Below are 16,888 nucleotides of genomic sequence, written 5' to 3'. Positions count from 1 at the left end.
AATCAGATGCAACTGTGGAAAATATTAATGTATGCTGCGATATCGCCCTCAACGGAGTATTCTCAACGCCTTGACTGTCGATGAGATCGTCAAAGTAAACTCTGCTCTCGTTAAGGTAAAATCTAAATAAAGACAAGCAATGCACAAGTATATTGTTTTTTTACTTGCAAATAACTTTCAACTACATTCTATTTTAACTTTCTTTTGTGTTTTTTTGCAATGTCTCCTTATCTCCTGTAACCTAGCTAGTGCCAAGTACCTACCAGTAGTCTCCTTAACCAGATAAAGGTAAAATTATTTTACGATGGAATTTTCTGACGTTTACTACTATAAAACCTAAATGTTTTTAGTTTATTAGGTCACAATAAAAACTGGGTCTTTTGCATTTTTCCAGTTTGTTTAACTTGTAAATTGGCATCGCCGCTCCCCGGTTCTCACGAATATTCGTCTGCACTCTGCAGTGCCATGGCAGTGCCAAATCAAAATGTCTCCAACTCTCCATTCTCTCGTTGAAATAGGATACAGTTCGCCTACAGATATTGGTGAGGCTGCCAACTCAGTTCACAGTGTTTTGTTAAAGTGATACCTCCTTTCAATTGTCTGATTGAGACAAATTGTACAGAGATTGTTGAGAGTTTCACGTCGTCATAATTATAAAATTCTGGCACTTTTCAAGATGAAGACTATGACTACAAATATTTCATCACCTGAGGAGCCAATTCCACTGAGGTTGAAAAGGAGATACCAAACGAAATTCATCAAAGTGAAGGCAGCACCGACAGCAGGTAAGAAATTTTATGTCTCTTTCGCGAATTGTAAAGTGTCCAAATTTGCATTAGCAACCGTTTAGTTAACTAACAGAACATTATTAGTTAAAATGTTGGTCCCTCATTTTGAAACGACAGTTGCTATTCTTTGTCGTCATTTTTCACAACGAATAGATGTCCATTTTATGCGCCATAAATTCACATTTTATATTTTGTAAATGAAAACCGAAATTGGAATAGGGAGACACATTTACTAAAGACAAAGACAAACTACTTAGGGAATTTGTATTATTATTGTTATCATTTGGGGAATATTGCCTTTTCATTTTCTTTTTAATTTGATTTCGATTTCGTTTGTTTTCGTTTGTGATTTCGTTTGCCGATTTTTTGGGGGGTAATTCTGGCAATAAAAATGAGTACTTCAGGTTTCCTGCCCTTATTTTTAGTTTTACAGATAGACATGCCATTTTCTGTGCAGTAATGCACAACTATAATCGGCATGTGAAAAAATTTTTGAAAAGCTTCAATGCGTAAAAAATAGATGCGAATGATTTTTTTTTTTTTTTTTTTTCATTTCGTCTTCGCCCCACATTTTTCAATATAAATCTGTTTTTTCCTTGTCGCATCCACATGGAAATTTGAATTTTTTTGTCCGTTAACAATGTTTATTTGTATATCACAGACAAATTTTCGTAATAAAATTCCCAACCCTTAATGAATTAAAGTCGAACGAATTTTCCTCCCATTCCCCTTTGTAAAATCATGGGTCCGTGATAAGGATTAAGGAAATCATTTTAATTTAATGAAATCAAATTAAAATAGTGAAAAACTTTTATTAAAGATAAATAAGGTGTGTAGACTGTAGACGCATTCGTGTTGATTTCAAGCGAAATTTTAAAATTAAAAAATTAAATCAATGTTTATATGTGGCAATCAAAACGGGTTTTTCACGTCCCTTTCCCTTATTTTTAGAGACAGACAAGCGAATTTTTCTGAACGAGTGCACAACTGAAATGCAAATTCACCAGTAAAATTGTTTATTTGAAAATTTACCGAATTAGACGTGAATTAATTTTCTTCCATTTGTAGTCCGCCCTGCATTCTGCGAATCTGGCGTCTATATTTTTGCAGATAGGAACTTGAAAATTGGTTTGGGTATTCAGTTGTGTATTCAGTGTATTTTGGTTAGTGTCACCGATGATTTTGGATGTTGATCCTCAAAAGGACGTCACAATTTCCTCCTTCAACATGAAACCTGTGAAATGGGTGTGGTGGTAGCCGCCGTCATCCAACGTGGATGAACCAGTGTACAAAATCTGCAGCCAGAGTTGATCGCCTGTTTTCAGGTTCAGCGTCGACTGCAGGGTCATCGGACTATATTTAAAAGTGACGCTCGTGTCCTCTTGAATATAACTCTCCCCGATTAGATTCCCGTTCATAAAAAAATCAACAATAAAAAAGTAAGGCAATGGATCCGAAATGCGGGGATGTCCCGTGAATGAGAAAAAATAAGTTCCCGGTCGCGGTGCCGTGAATTTCCCCGTGGTCAAGTCCATGGCATTTCCCTCGTTCACCCGAGCCAATTCAAACGGAATTGGAGTGAATGTTGTGTTAAATGGAGAATTTCTCGTGACGTAGAAATGGACGGGCGCTGATTTGACGTCGACATATCCAATCCATTTCTGGAAACCTTTTCATTAATTAAAGAATTAAACTGAATAATCCGTGAAAATTTATGAAACTTACCCGCATCGCTAGGGAGTTTAGTGAAATCGCAGTAAACCGATTCCATCATCGTCGATCCTATGACGGAATAAAATCCATTCAGGGTGTGGCCAATCATTTTGAGATCCCCGCAAGAAGACGGCAGTCCGTTGATGGCGGCAGCCGATGGATTATTGCTAATTGGAATTGAGTCGGTTGCTGCTGCTGCTGTACGTTCATTTTTCTCTCGTAAAAGGGAAGTTAAAAGCGAATCTTGTTGCTCAACTTTGGCCTCCAGTACAGTCACTTTGGCCTGCAGTTCAATCGTTGTCGATTCCAAGCCCTTTAGTTGTTCAACTTTGGTCTCCAAACTTTTCACGACTTGTTTCATTTGAATCTATTGCGAAATGAAATAAAATTACAATAAGACTTGAAAATTACGAATTGAATCGGACTGTCGACAACAGAAGCCTCGCGTAAAAAATAAATTTTTACAAATTCTTACATAATTTTCTTTCAGTTGTAGGAATTCTTCTTCCAAGGAAAAGGCAGCGCCTGTCGAACTCGGCGTCCCACAAATCAAAACTAACAGCAAAACAACTTGGGTGAGTGAGACTACAGAAAAATGCGCCATTCTTTAATTTTTCGAATTTATAATGAAACTATTTTCCAACTTGACGTGCGTTTCAACTTATATAGTTCGACTCGTTGTTGCTTTTGAGGTTAGTGATCAATTGAGATAAACGAGTCGTTGTGGTTATATAAACCCTGTGGAAAAAAGATAAGTTTGTCACAATTTTGAATGTCAGTCTATTGTCCTGGTCTAATATTATTTGTGTTATACGTGGCTGGCTATGGACAATCTATCGTTTATTGAAATGGGCATTATCCTGCAGACTGGTCTAACAGGGATCAGGGAAAGGGGAAGAACAAGAACAAATACGAATAGAATTATAGAACAGTTATTGATTCAAGCTGATTTTATTTATCTCCCGGGTATTTTTTATGTTTTGTTATCGTATTCCAAAAAAAGAACTGACATCTACTCCTTGTCAAGGGAAATTTAAATGGGATTTAAATGCAATTTTGATCGACGAGTGTACATTGTAAGATTGCTCCGATCGTGATTCGCATTAGCAATCGTTTTATTAACTTTAACCCAACCTATCGTATTGTATGGTAGTTACCGTGGGTTGCTGACAGTAGAACTCCACCGACAATAGAACCCCAATATTTTAAGTAATTTTAAAAAATTCCTTTGTATGCGACAGTGAACTCCAGCGACAGTAGAACTCCAAAGACGCGCATAAGAACTCCTCAGAATTATTGGAGTTCTATTGTCGGGTATTTTTAATAATATTAAAAAAAAGGAGTTCTTATGTCTTTGGAGTTCTACTGTCACATACAAAGACATTTTTAAAAATCATTCAAAACATTGGGGTTCTATTGTCGGTGGAGTTCTTCTGTCTTTGGAGTTCTACGGTCGCCATACCGTTACCGTAGACTATATACTTTCGCATATTTAACCATATTTTTAAAATACTTTTAGCTCAATAATTTCCTTTACCTTTTAAATTGAATTTCTACTTTAAATTTTTCGGTTTTTACTTCTTCTAATTCTTCGATTTTTTGTCGTTTTATTTGTTATTCAGGTAAATATATCGCGGAAATGATAGCTGCTAAAGACATACGTGTCAGATTCATGAACGAACTGCTGGGTGATATCCGTGAAAATTGTCAAATTCTACCCGTGGGACGTCGGATAAAGCAGCTTCCAACCGAAGAGCTCAAGGCACTCAAAGCCCGAAAGTATTTAGACGCTCTTTGCGTCTACTTCTGGGCCCTGACGCCGGTTCTGGTGGCCATTCTGACCTTCGCCACATTCGTCTTGATGGGTGGCACTTTGACTTCAGCCAAAGTTTTCACTTGCATGGCCTTATTCAACATGCTAATTAAACCCTTAATGCCTTCCCGTGGGTCATTGGTGGATTAGTTGAAGCCTGGGTTTCGCTAAAACGTGTCCGAAAATTAATTCAAGTAAGTAAATTTTCACTTTAGCTGTAATTCCATCTCAGAAATGTAATTTTTTAATATTTGATTAGCTGCCCAATATGCTGTCCGTATTTGTGTGTGTGTGTGTGTGTGTGAAGACTACATGTGGCCAGTTGGAGGGCTTTAATTCAAATTAAAACCAGATTTTCTTAACAACTATCTGCCTTCCTCTAGATAACGCAAATGTGTCATCATAAGCAAAAGAAATTTATTAGAATCACATTCATGGTGTGGCTGTTTTTAAAGATGCCGGACATTTATTTGTCTTTAACTGCGTCATCAGGATAAAAATGCTGGATAGTTTTGTGTTGCCAATCTCTATCATGTGAACTGCTAAAACTACTCCTCTCCCCTTTTGAAAAGAAACCGCGTAATAATTTGTTTTCTGTTTCAGAGGCACCTGGTAGAGATATATCGCACTACATTCATGGAATCCCATTTCTCGTGTCGTCTGCTTCATTCACGCGTGGATTTCTTGGTTGGTGCCAGGTTGATCCAGGTTGATCTTGGTACGTGTTCCTAATTATCCGAAATTACAGTTAATCTTATTACAATTTGGATCATGAAACTTGTCATTTGTGATTGTAGGCACCTTTCCAAATATGGAACTTCAGCCATCCAGTCTAGCACTTGAATCCCATCATGCAGCTGTCACATGGAATTCTCATTTTCCATTGCTGTTGTCATCAATAGAAGGCCAGTAAGGTGATGATCTTATTCTAGATTTGCAATGAAATGTGTCAACTTCAGAAGTTTTCATGAACAAAAAACTTTGCTTTCAATGTCTAGTCTAGTCTTCATCAGGTTAACAGCTCTTTCCTTCAATCGGATAGTTATGATTTTTGTTCATGGAAACTTGTTGTACCCATGTTTTATTGGATACTGAAAGAATATTTGTTTCAATGTAGAATACTCTACAAAGGTTGAATGAATTTGTATTTAAATTGTAAACAAGTTGTGTTTTCACAAAAAACATTTTCAACAATGGGTTTATCAGATTTTGTTGCCATAGAATATTTGGGTTAACTTATAGCATTATTTTTTTTCATGAAGCATTTCTATTTATGTTGAAAATTAATTTCATTTTGGTTATAGGTTTATAACTACACAGATGCTGTCCAATGTGATGTTGCTGTAGCCTATGCTGACTGGCTGTTTCCTTGATGCTGTCCGTGCTGGTGTTGCATCAAGTATTTTGTTAAATTTTCTTTGTGTCTATGCAGTCGTCCGTTAACATGGTAAGAAGGAACAAAAACAGAAATATGGGATGTTTTCGCGTCAACAAAAGATAATAAACTCGTCTTCGTGATTGGGGAAATCGGGGGAGGGGTGCATTCATCTCAAAAGAAATTGCAGTCTTTTATTGACAGATATTGTCATACCGACGTAGTAGGTAGAGATAAAAGGATTACCAACACATCTGTATAACCGTACCCCCTATTAACCCCTATATCCAACCTAACCACCTATTTAGTATTAACCCATATCCAACAATCCACACTCACATACCTTAAACTCCGTATCCCATAATAATGTTACATTACTTTAACATATACAACTGAATCACACAAAAATACATAATGCAAAAAATTGTAATATTTTCTTCAGAAATAATTATTGATTATATATAAAATTTTTAAATCAATAATCAGCGCGTCCGGTTCAAGATATTTTTCTTCTGCACGAGTTTAAACCCAACCCGCCACCACCGCTGCGGCAATGAGACAAAAAGCAATGATTTAGTTTTGCGGAAATCTGCATCGTCTTTGTAACTTGACTGACGGAGATTTCCACAAAAAATAAACCATGGCTATTTGTTTCATTGGGTAGTGGGTTGCTTTGTTTAACTCGCACATGCTGTTATATGACATGTCTACGGCCCCCAGAGATAAGTATCTGGACCGAGAAGAAGAGAGAAGTACGAGGCAAGTTTTTCCGGGGAGATGTAGTCATACTAGGCTTCCGGGTTAGACACATGACTCTCCAAACGTTTTCATCGGATCATGCGCCTTCCAAGTCCCCGTTCGACCAGAGCCCTCCCCTCCTCCTGGTTTCACAGCGGGTGAGTGACCACCGGCGGGCGTTGGTTAGTGGTTAGTTAGGGAAACGGGGCCACAGAAAAGAAGGGAGCCCAGATTATGCACTTGTAAGTTAACTAACAACTACACAATTTATCAATCTTGAATTACAGCATTCTCTCGTCGATTTTCACCAATGGATGCAGTCCATGATAAGTAGCAAAGGATTGCCCTGTAAGCAGAATGAACATTTACTTGGATGATAATAATATTCAAACAAGACTGTAGCGATAGGAAGACATATACATCAAATTAAGAGGGCCGTTGCAAGCAAAAGAAAATGGAGATTAAAAGGTAGCAGCCAACGAGTAAGCAAACAAGGGACCTAGCTGACCGTCCTTGTCCTTTTTCTTGAAAGTACATCGAGATACTTCTCCTTAAGGTAGACTGAAATTTTGAGATCTGTAAAGAGAACAAAGTTCACTTGTTAGTTTTATAAAAATTTTCAGGAAGTACACCGGAAGTAAGCTATAGCGCCTTAACCATTGAGCTGTCGCCAAATTAAACCAAACATTCGTGATCTCCATGAAATTTGGGGTCGATTAGATGTGATTTAAACGAAATCCAAAATTTGTCCAAAATCGAGAATTTTCCTGAACTAGTTCAGGATAATTCTCGAAACCGGAAGTACGCGTACGTACAAATAAAAACGTGAACTTTACCACAAATTTGACGAGGATCACGAATATGTGGTTTTTTTAGTGCGTCGAATGAATATTTACTGAACTACTGACTGAAATGAGAAAACCGGAAATAGAAAAAAAGCAAATATCGAAAATTTAACAAGTGAGCTTTGTTGTTGGTATAGTTATCGTCAGTTTTCACTAAAAAATTTCCAAACAAAATCTGCCGATGAATGATTAAAGAGATGCGCAAAGTAACTGAAACTGACTGTTTTGAGTTTTGACAGCTGAAAATTATCGAAAAGCCATCTAGCGTTAGAAAAAAAGAACCGTCTAAGTAACACTTTGTTTGAGCGCAAGAAGGGTGATTTTGAATTATTACACAGACGCAGAGTTTAACGCAAATAGATTATCTACGAAAGTAAGTGAATTGTTGGTTACCTGGGCATAATCCCGTGGCGAGTGCCTGCAGTTGTGTCTACGGACGGACGGACTAAACTAAAAAAACATCGCAAATGTGAGCGTGAGCTTCGTAATCCGCTGGCTTCGATAGCGGCCTCTACTGCATTCCTGCCGCCTCTACTACATTGATGCATTCCTGGTAGCTACCACCTGGTGATAAGAAAAGTTTAAATGTTAGTTCTTACTTCAAATAAATGTCGTACAAAGATTATCAACAAAAAATATGTCCAATGAAAAGGTAGTGCTTATTGTAGTTGTGTTGCCCAAATGAGTCGAAAAGTTAATGATGTTTTAGTCACCAGCACTTTGAGTCAGACATTTTGCATTAGCAGAAACACTATCCTTTCCAACCTTTTCCCTCAAGTGCCATCTCTGTGTTTGTTTACCTTCTTTACTGAACCATCTCTGAGCTGTTTTCAAATAAAACCTTGTTGCTTCTGCCTGTAATTCAGCTTCTTGCAATTGAGTCCTTGTCTGTAAGGTACATTAGAGAGCCCAAGCCCAATAAACATTCCAATTCTTGGAGATCTTTAGCACTGACAAAGCTGATTCTGGAAGCTTCCACAGTGGAATCGTGGATTAAGATTATCAATCCAAGTTCCCCAACACCACTCACATGTTTTTCTTGACCACCTCTGGGTACCCACCTCTGTTATCGGAGCATCTTACTGATGCCAGTTTACAGTTTAACTGGATAATCAGGAAGCATGATGTTAGGACATTGAAATCCTGACGACCACATCCTAGTACCCACATACTCAAAAACAATTTGCTCCAGAACTACACCAGCTACATTTGAAAATGCATAACAAACATTTCACTGAATAACTTACACAATGAATTGAAAGGATTGCTTCCTAGTTCTGAATGCTACTAATGATCATGTGTATCACCAATGATCAAGGCATACCACTTGTTGATTGTTCACACCAGTTCACAATTTGCTTGACAAATTCCATGCACCTATCTTGTCTTGTAGATTGGGGTCACACTTGTCACGTTTCTATTTCAATCAATTCTCACTCCACTGTTAGTCCTGGAAATCAACGTTTGTCTGTCTTGTGTCATTTTATGATTTTTCGTGGAAGCATTTCATGCTGGAAACATGGACAAGAAGTCAACTCTTTCTTATCCGAACCGACTAGCAACTACGCCATCTATGGAGCTTGTCATGCGTAACTCATACAGAGTTGCCGAGTTGCAGCTTCATGTTCAGGTGATGCAAAAACCGATGCTTAAAAAAAAAAAAAAAGACAAAACAATTTCAAATAATGTTGACACAAGAAAACGAAATGTGTCGTATAATTCAGACAGCCAAAGCCATTGATGTATTCGCTACTTGTCAATTGGTTACAGGAGAATACATCCGTCACAAGAAAATGAAGTTCGTCCAATGGAGGCAAACAACATTGAATGGGGATCAAATTGTCGTTCGGTATTCATGTGTAGACGGAAAATCGAGAAATTGGTGGATAGCAGAGGATTGGCGAGGAAAAGGAAAACACATTCGATAAAAGGTGAGGAATACTTTTTTGACGAACCATCCAATTTTGTTCTTTACCAGAATGAATGGATGGATGGAGGTTTTTCTTTTTACAAACGATGGATGGGTTATACCTAGTCACACTCCTATGCAAAAGGCGAACAAAAAAAGAATACGAGAAAAGGGAACCAACAAAATAAGAGAATCCTCCATTTTTCGTCACACGACTTGGGCTCTAAATACGAGGCACATCCAGTAATTAAAGTCTTTTTTCATCTTTTTTTTTGTAACTTTTGCTTTTTTTTTCTTCACGCTGTCGTCATCTTCAAAAAGGAATAATAATAAAGAAAACAGTTTTGTTTTTCCATCTCATCTCCCTAAAATTTAGCGCCAAATACAAGGACCATCATCTCCAGAAAGGTTAATTTTTTGTTGTCGAGGCACACGAGTGGTACGCGAATGAGGTGGGAGAAAAACGGGAGGGGGGTTGAGGCGACCGAGCCAAGTCCGCTAATAAAAAATTTAAGCATCTTCCTTGCTCCAATAAGGACTAACACACAATTCTTTCAGGTGGAAGAGGATGAATGGGGGGAGGGGGGGGGGGGAATAATATAAGATATTTGTGTGTAAAAAAAAATACGACATAGGAACAATTATGGCTAATTACACTCTAGAGCGCGATGGTTGGGAAAGTGATGAGTGCGAGGGTGGAGGTTCCGAATGTGTTGAGGTGAAAAGTAGAAGGGAAAAGTGTACAAATCAAAAAAGGATCTGGAAAGAAATAATTATAATAAGATAAAGAGACGGAACAGTCAGAGACAGAGAGAGAGAAAGAACATGGGGTGCAGCAGCTCTCCTGACTCTTCTTGGTAATGCAACACGAAAGCGTATATCAATCATCAATGATGGTATTATGAAATGGATCAATTCATTGGGCAAAAGTGTTTGTGTGTGTGTGTCTGTGTGTGTTGTGTGGAGGAAAAATGTCGAAAAAAAAAATTAGGAAAAGGAATCGTAGCGATGAATAGCTGTGGGATTAACAGTTGACGAGTCTTTTAACATGTCAAAAATTACAGTACAACCAAGAGTGCAAACAAAGTCTCTAAGTCACTCACAAAAGGCCAGTTCCCAATGTGTGTGACTCGCTAATTGATTTATCAAAATGATTGGAAAAAATAGGAGGAAAGAGAAGAGACAAAACAAATCGGGAAAAAAGGACAAATAATTGAACCTTTGCTCGCACACACACACAAAAAAACGCTATGAGGCTTTTTTTTTACTAGCGCATTTGACTGCGACGAAATCAGGATCTTCAATATAACACGATGCTGACGTACGAGATAGTATGGGGTAAGGGGGTTGGATGCAAAAGTGTGAGGAGGGCAAAGGTGCGGCATCAAATGAACAGAGGCAGTTTTGTAGTAAGGGGGGTAAAGGGGAAAAAAGGAACGCCAAAAAAATGTCGTGAAATCATGCAAATATATCATCCATCTTTGCCAAAAAAAGGGGTGAGGAGAAAATAAGGAAAAAATAGGGGGTGTGTAGATGTGGTGTGTCTTGTGTTGTTTCTTTAAGCGCGTCAACATTTTCCTTCGACCACTTTTGCTCAAATTTTTGAAATTTTTTTGCTTTAGTTTTTTTTTGTTGTTTTCAACTTGCGTCGATAACTCGGGAACTTTGCACTGCACTACGTCACGCACACAACAAAGAAAAGAGAATAACTACAGCGACAACATTTCCAATTTGACGAAAGTCGACGGCGGGCAGACGACAAAGAAGGAAACGGAACCAAACAAGAGAATGCAAACCACGTCGCGCGCTCAGCCATTCTCGAAACGTCTCAAACTGCCGCCGCGCAAACTGTTGTGCAATCAATGTTCACACACCACCGTGGCACAATCTCTTCTTTCCGACTTCCGTACAGCTTCTTCCCACACTAATCCCACATTGACGACTCGAAGGTCTTCATGGTGTTGCCGCCGTTGTTTTCTCCTCTTCTTCTTCGTCTCCGTTCTACTCGGCGAACCAGAAATGCTGGTACTGAGCCTTGCCCGGACTGTTAAGCGAGGCGTAAGCGTAAGGAGCGACAGCCGCTGCCACCTGAGGATGGGCCTGGAACACGGCCGACTGCTGCAAATGAGCTGGAAGTGGATGACTATGATGAGGGTGACCTCCGTGGTGTGTTCCGCTCAAGACGGGACCAGCTCTGGAGCTGCTGTGATGTGCAGGCGGTGGAATCGTGCTGCCGGAAAAAAAAGTCAATTAAACTCCATTTTGAATTATGCTAAAATGAATGAAACCTTTACCTGCGATACAAGTCCGGCTGATGGTAAAGAGGTTGGCCGGCAGCTGCAGCGGCCGCCGCGTTCAACTGATGCTGCGGCGAAAGACAGAGGGCGGCAGCTGCAGCGGCGGCCACCGCCGCCGCCGCCTGGTGACGACTCGAAGGGCCCGGTTGGGGTGACAAGTGTGCGTGACGATTACTCCTGCTAGAGAAGCCTAACAAACCATAGACATCAGTCTTGACTGGTCCTAACGGTGCAAAATGTCCAGTGTCTATACTGTAATAGCCATTCTGTTCGCGCTGCTGCTGCAACTCCGTGTCGAAGCGCTGCTGGCGGTGAGCAGCTGGCGGATGCAAATAATCCCTTTGCTGCTGCTGTTGTTGTTGCTGCTGCTGCTGCACTTGCTGCTGTTGTTGTTGCTGCTGCTGATCGTAATCCTGGCGGTAGGCACGTTGATGTTGTTGCTGCTGCTGCTGCGAGACCTGTTGAGGTACCGGCTGGAAGTGGAGAACTTCCGAACCGTTGCTAAAGTCGCACGGCTGGTGAGTCATCGACGACCTATCGACTCCACCATATGCGTCCATGTAACCGCCGTCGCTGGTCATTTGATGCTCCTGTTTCGGCTTGTCGGTCATGCTGCCGCCGCCGCCACAGTCCGTCTGGGCCTTGGCAAGCAGCCGCTTCTTCTGCGAAAGGCTGGCTCCGCTGTTGCTGCCATTGTACGACGATGACACAGACGCCGGCTCCGGTTTGATCTCACGCACCACGTAGCTGTTGGCATTCGAGTTGTTGTAGTGCTGTTGCCGAGGGTGGTGGCCTTTGGCTGGACTTCGATGCTCTTCGTCACTATCTGGCACCGTGACGCAGCTGACAACCTTGGTAAAGGAGAAACACGATGCGCAAAACAAGAGAAAAGATACATCAAAAACATGTTTACGGGTTATCGAGTCATCGCTATTTGTTGATTACCGGACGGACGCGATGTTGTTGCTGGTGCTGCTGTTGATGTTGTCCGGCAGCTTTGGATCGGACAGATGTTTTCTGGGAATTCGTTCCCTCGTCATCGGAATCCGAAATGGTAATGACCGACACGGCAGGCGAGGGCGTGTCTTCTATGGTAATGGTCGGTTGCCTGTGATTCCTCACGTTGTTGTAATGCTGCTGCGAATGTTGTTGCGGATGCTGCCAATGCTGGACGGGCGAATTCCTCCTACGATATTGCTCGTTCTGTTGTTGCTGCTGCTGCTGCTGGGGCGGAGAGCTTTCCTTGACTCGTTTCTTGACTGGACTCAGGTGGACAGACTCTTTCTTGTCCACCATGTGTCCCTGATGACCCGATCGTTGCTGGATTTGCTGAGACTGTTGGTAATGATGTTGTTGCTGCTGCTGCTGTTGTTGTTGCTGCTGTTGCTGATGGTGGTGATGCAACTGCTGTTGCTGATGTTGCTGTTGAAGCAAATGGGCCGGTTGTGGTGCCTATTATCAAACCCAAAAAAGGACCATTACGGAAATATTCCACGGTAACAAAAGAATCGACGTCATTACCTGCAGAGTGAAAAGCGCAGATTTGTGCGCAGCGCCGCTATTTCGTTTGTTATTGGGCCAATGATCCACCACGCTGACCGTGTCGTAAACATCGGGCAAATCGACAGGGAAGATGGAGCGCTGATCCTGGTGAACTCCTCCAGACTGGTCAACCAACAAATGACGTCCCCAATCAGAAGCGTCGGCAGCCTGCAGAAGGGCGGCCGCCGGCTGTTGTTGCAGAGCGGCCGAGTGCTGGTGATTAGGAGCCAACTGCTGCCAGGAAGGAACCAACGTCATTTGGCGGTTGCCAGGCCAGCAACCCGGTCCTTGAGTGGCCAACAAGACTTGTCGGCCAGACTGTTCCACCATAGAAACCGGAACATATTGCTGTTGGGTCAAGGGAGCCTGATGGAGCTGCAACTGGGGCTGCTGTTGTGCCACCACCGCCACCGGCTTGGACGGTGACGTCAAACTCTGATAGGACGGCGGGCACAGCAACGAGGACACAAACTGGTGCTGGAAAGGATCCGCTCGAACAGCAGCGCCTGCGACGTGACAATAAAAAGAGATAAAATATTGGAATGGTCGCCACTAAAGCAAACACTAGCGCTGCGTCCAGTGTTTGTTTGTTCGTTTGTTTTATGACGTCAACCATACCTGCAGCATATTGGCGGGCTGCTGCTGCGGCCGCAACTGCATTACGGCCATTGTAAAGAGCGGCCGGATACTGGCCGTTAACAGCGGCCGCAGCCGCTGCTGCAGCTGCAAACTGGCTGTTGAAGGTCAGCGTGACATTGCCATTAGTGCCGGGAACGAAGTTGGCCACCAAAGAGCCGGCGGGAGTCGAAGAGTGTCCCTGCTGGCCCAAAGTGTTGGGCGGCTGGTAGTGACTGCGGCGGCAGACTTCCATCATCTGGACGCTGGCCTTGACATTGCTGCAGTGAGCGTAGTCGACGAGATGAGACAGCGTCACAAATTGATGCTGAAGCGCCTCGCCGGGTGTGATGCGCCGCTCCTGATCCATCGTCAACATCCGCTTGAGAAGGTCAATGAATTCACGTCGATCTACCTTCTCGGCCAGCAGTTCGCCACCTTCCAGCTCGGTGGGCACGTTCACCTGGCCAATATCTTCCAAACAGTTGAAGATGTACTTGCGGGCCTCTTTCGACTTGATGCCCGTCTCGGCCTCGTGTTCCTCGGGCGTCTTGAGACGCCAGAACGGATAGCTCGACTCCATGTCGCGATAAAAGAACTTCATCGTCTTGGTGGCCGAATTGAGCATCCGCTCCGACGGAAGGCCCTGCGTCTGGCTGATATATCGGATTTGATCGTACTCGGACGAGCCCGGGTAGAGGGGCCAGCCGAGGAAGAGCTCGGCCACTACGCAGCCCAGCGACCACATGTCAATGGCCTCCCCGAAAGGAAGTCCCAAGATGATTTCGGGCGCTCGGTAGTAACGCGATTGCAGATATGTGTTACAAATGGCCTTGCTAACGTGGGAGGCCGAGCCGAAATCAATCACTTTGACTCGGTAAGGCTGCCTCACCGGATCAACCAACATGATGTTCTCCGGTTTCAGGTCAGCGTGAATCAAGCCGAGTTGCTTCAGCTTCAGCAAGGCGGTCAGCACCTGCAGGTTTCAAAAGAAAAACGTCAAATTGGTGATGAGACTACACGGCTTCGACTTGGCACTTACTTGTTGCATGATGGGGCGAATATACTTCAAAGGCAAAGGACTAAACTTGTTTTGCTTCAAAAAGTCATAGAGGTTCTGCTCCAATAATTCAAAGACCAAACAAGTGTGATTTTTGTGCTGGAAGCACTCGTGCGCTCTGATGAAATTGAATTCATCCGCGTTCTCCTGGCTCAATCGCGACAGGATATTGACCTCAATTTGACCTTGGCGGGCGTACGACGGATGATTCTTCAAGATCTTGATGGCCACCACTTCGTTGGTGCCCTTTTTCCAGCATTTCACCACCTGTATAGTGGGCCGAAAACAAAGAAAACGTGTCGCAATGGTAATTTCCAGCCCAGGAAAAAAAATGTTTGATTGCACACAATCGAGTTCGTTACCTGCCCGAAGGTACCACGGCCAAGGAACTCGAGGACTTCGTATTGATTGCTCAGAGAGCACAAAACCTCGTGCTGAACTAGCTGGTAATCACCATCGGCCGACGAGGAACCTTGAGGAGCAGCGGCAGCCACCGTTGGCTGGACGTGCCCATGGCCTTGCGCTGGCTTGTGAGAAGCAGTCATGGCTCCAGCGCTCGTTTCCTAGAATCCACCAAATAAACCGCATTGAAAACATCCATCCGAACGACTGGCCCCTCTCACTCTTTCCATCGCAACTGATTTTTGTTTGTTTTTTTATGTTTTGTGTTTGTTCTTCTCATCTCACCTGTACTTCGTTTACAGTTTCGTGTTTGCGCTTCACGCCTCCCTGCCGCTGCTGCTGCTGTTGTTGATTGAATTGAAATGTATCGAGCAACTTGATAGCAGAAGTACGGACGTAATTCTGTTGCTGTTGTTGCTGCTGCTGTTGTTGTTTGCCCAAAGAAGATGATGATGCTGGGCTGTGACTGCAATCTACACTCTCGTGACCCACAGGACGCCTGCCTCCAATTACGTTACCACCCACCTGTCAAATGGAAAAAAGGCATGAAAAGATGATGTAAAAACAAAGGCTAGGTCGATTTCATCATGGGGAAATCCCTTGGAAACTTACGGCCAGGGCATAGCCCGTCGTTGTGTGGATGCGGTCTTGATTCACTCCATGACTGCCGCGACTAGGACCAGAACTGCTAGTGCAGCCTGTTGTGCTGGATACTTCATAGAGGCTGACTGAATCGGATTGACCCAGTTGCTGCTGCACAGATAGGCTGCAGAGGTCCACTGCCTGGTGTTGCTGGGGCAGTGCATGGTCTAGCTTCAATTTCTTGTTAGCGCTCTGTTGCTGCTGCTGCTGCTGTTGATGGTGGTACTGATGAGACAAAGAACTGTGGGCCGGCTGAGGTTGTGTTAGCTGTGGCTGACCATACATGTCCAGCATTCCCTACATGACAGAACAACAATAAACATTAGAGTAAACAACACTTTGCAATCAACGAGAGAGAGAGAGAGTAGTACAGAGGTGCCCTTCAAGTATCTAAACAAACCACTACTCTGCTTGATAGCATGGGAGTGAATGCAAACAATAAACTTGATTCTCGCACAGCAATATAAGCAGAAGACCCCTCCCACACAAGACAGACAGTCACACACAGAGATGCAATGTCATGTATTGAGGATTACCACGAACGGCCGTGACGTGCGAATTTGTTTGCGACCTGGTAAGTTGCATTACTCGGAGCCGTTTCGTTTGACAGGAGTGGCATCAAGCCAAAAAAATATCGTCGAGACACTGAAGAAACACTTGATCAGTCGAGAACTTGGATGTCACAACAAAACAAGAATATCAATCCGTCTTTTCCTTTTTGGTAAATCTCAGCGATTCCACTCGCACACAGGAGTTCACCTTCCTCCCAACAACAGCGCAAAACACTAAGAATGAGAAATTGTATCCGAGTCGGCGCACTTGTTCCCCCTTGTCTAAAACGGGGAATGTGTGTGTGTGTGTATATATACAGCGGGGGAGAGAAACGCTGGGCTGTTAAAAACTACATCGGGGAAAAAACCAAAGCACTGCAATCGGTCAATTAAAATGTCCACCTGACGATTGTCAAAAAATGAGAATTGACTATTCTTCTTACCTCAATAGTCGTCGTGAGCTACCCATGCAAACTGAGGCTGAAAGATTCGAGAAACTTCAAACAAAGAGAGTTGGCGAAGACTCCATCTTGAGCCACAGTGCTCTGTGTGTAGTGTGCGGTGTGTGTCTGTTACTTTTGTCCCCCCTCACACACAC

General features: G+C 42.8%; 3 protein-coding genes and 1 pseudogene across 5 annotated transcripts in view; all 4 read right to left on the bottom strand.

Moving 5' to 3' along the window:
* LOC124336387 (calcium uniporter protein, mitochondrial-like) overlaps positions 1-16,888 on the bottom strand; it is an 878,707-nt gene that overhangs the window by 128,875 nt on the left and 732,944 nt on the right. The gene's annotated exons all lie outside the window — the stretch shown is intronic.
* Positions 1-16,888, bottom strand: part of LOC124336054 — a 570,649-nt pseudogene that overhangs the window by 498,822 nt on the left and 54,939 nt on the right.
* On the bottom strand, positions 1,802-3,185 carry LOC124336343 (collagen alpha-1(X) chain-like). The gene is made up of 3 exons (XM_046790111.1): positions 2,977-3,185; positions 2,514-2,868; positions 1,802-2,457 (listed from the first exon to the last, which is right to left on the bottom strand). The coding sequence occupies exons 1-3, from the start codon at positions 3,103-3,105 to the stop codon at positions 1,985-1,987; spliced, it is 957 nt and encodes a 318-aa protein (XP_046646067.1). The 5' UTR covers positions 3,106-3,185; the 3' UTR covers positions 1,802-1,984.
* Positions 8,982-16,879, bottom strand: LOC124336028 (homeodomain-interacting protein kinase 2-like). 3 transcript variants are annotated; one of them, XM_046789601.1, is made up of 11 exons: positions 16,734-16,879; positions 15,710-16,036; positions 15,383-15,622; positions 15,058-15,258; positions 14,678-14,962; positions 13,639-14,611; positions 13,000-13,526; positions 12,424-12,930; positions 11,732-12,329; positions 11,476-11,668; positions 8,982-11,411 (listed from the first exon to the last, which is right to left on the bottom strand). In XM_046789601.1, the coding sequence occupies exons 2-11, from the start codon at positions 16,031-16,033 to the stop codon at positions 11,183-11,185; spliced, it is 4,077 nt and encodes a 1,358-aa protein (XP_046645557.1). In that variant the 5' UTR covers positions 16,034-16,036; positions 16,734-16,879; the 3' UTR covers positions 8,982-11,182. The 3 variants fall into 3 exon arrangements, with proteins under 3 accessions (XP_046645557.1, XP_046645556.1, XP_046645555.1); XM_046789600.1 differs by adding an exon at positions 16,276-16,640 and having other exon boundaries at positions 11,476-12,329; positions 16,734-16,878; XM_046789599.1 differs by having other exon boundaries at positions 11,476-12,329.

This window comes from Daphnia pulicaria, chromosome 4 (assembly GCF_021234035.1).
Source record: "Daphnia pulicaria isolate SC F1-1A chromosome 4, SC_F0-13Bv2, whole genome shotgun sequence".
NCBI classification, from domain to species: domain Eukaryota; kingdom Metazoa; phylum Arthropoda; class Branchiopoda; order Diplostraca; family Daphniidae; genus Daphnia; species Daphnia pulicaria.
Note: the sequence above shows the minus strand (reverse complement) of the source record. Positions and strands in the feature narration are given on the sequence as shown.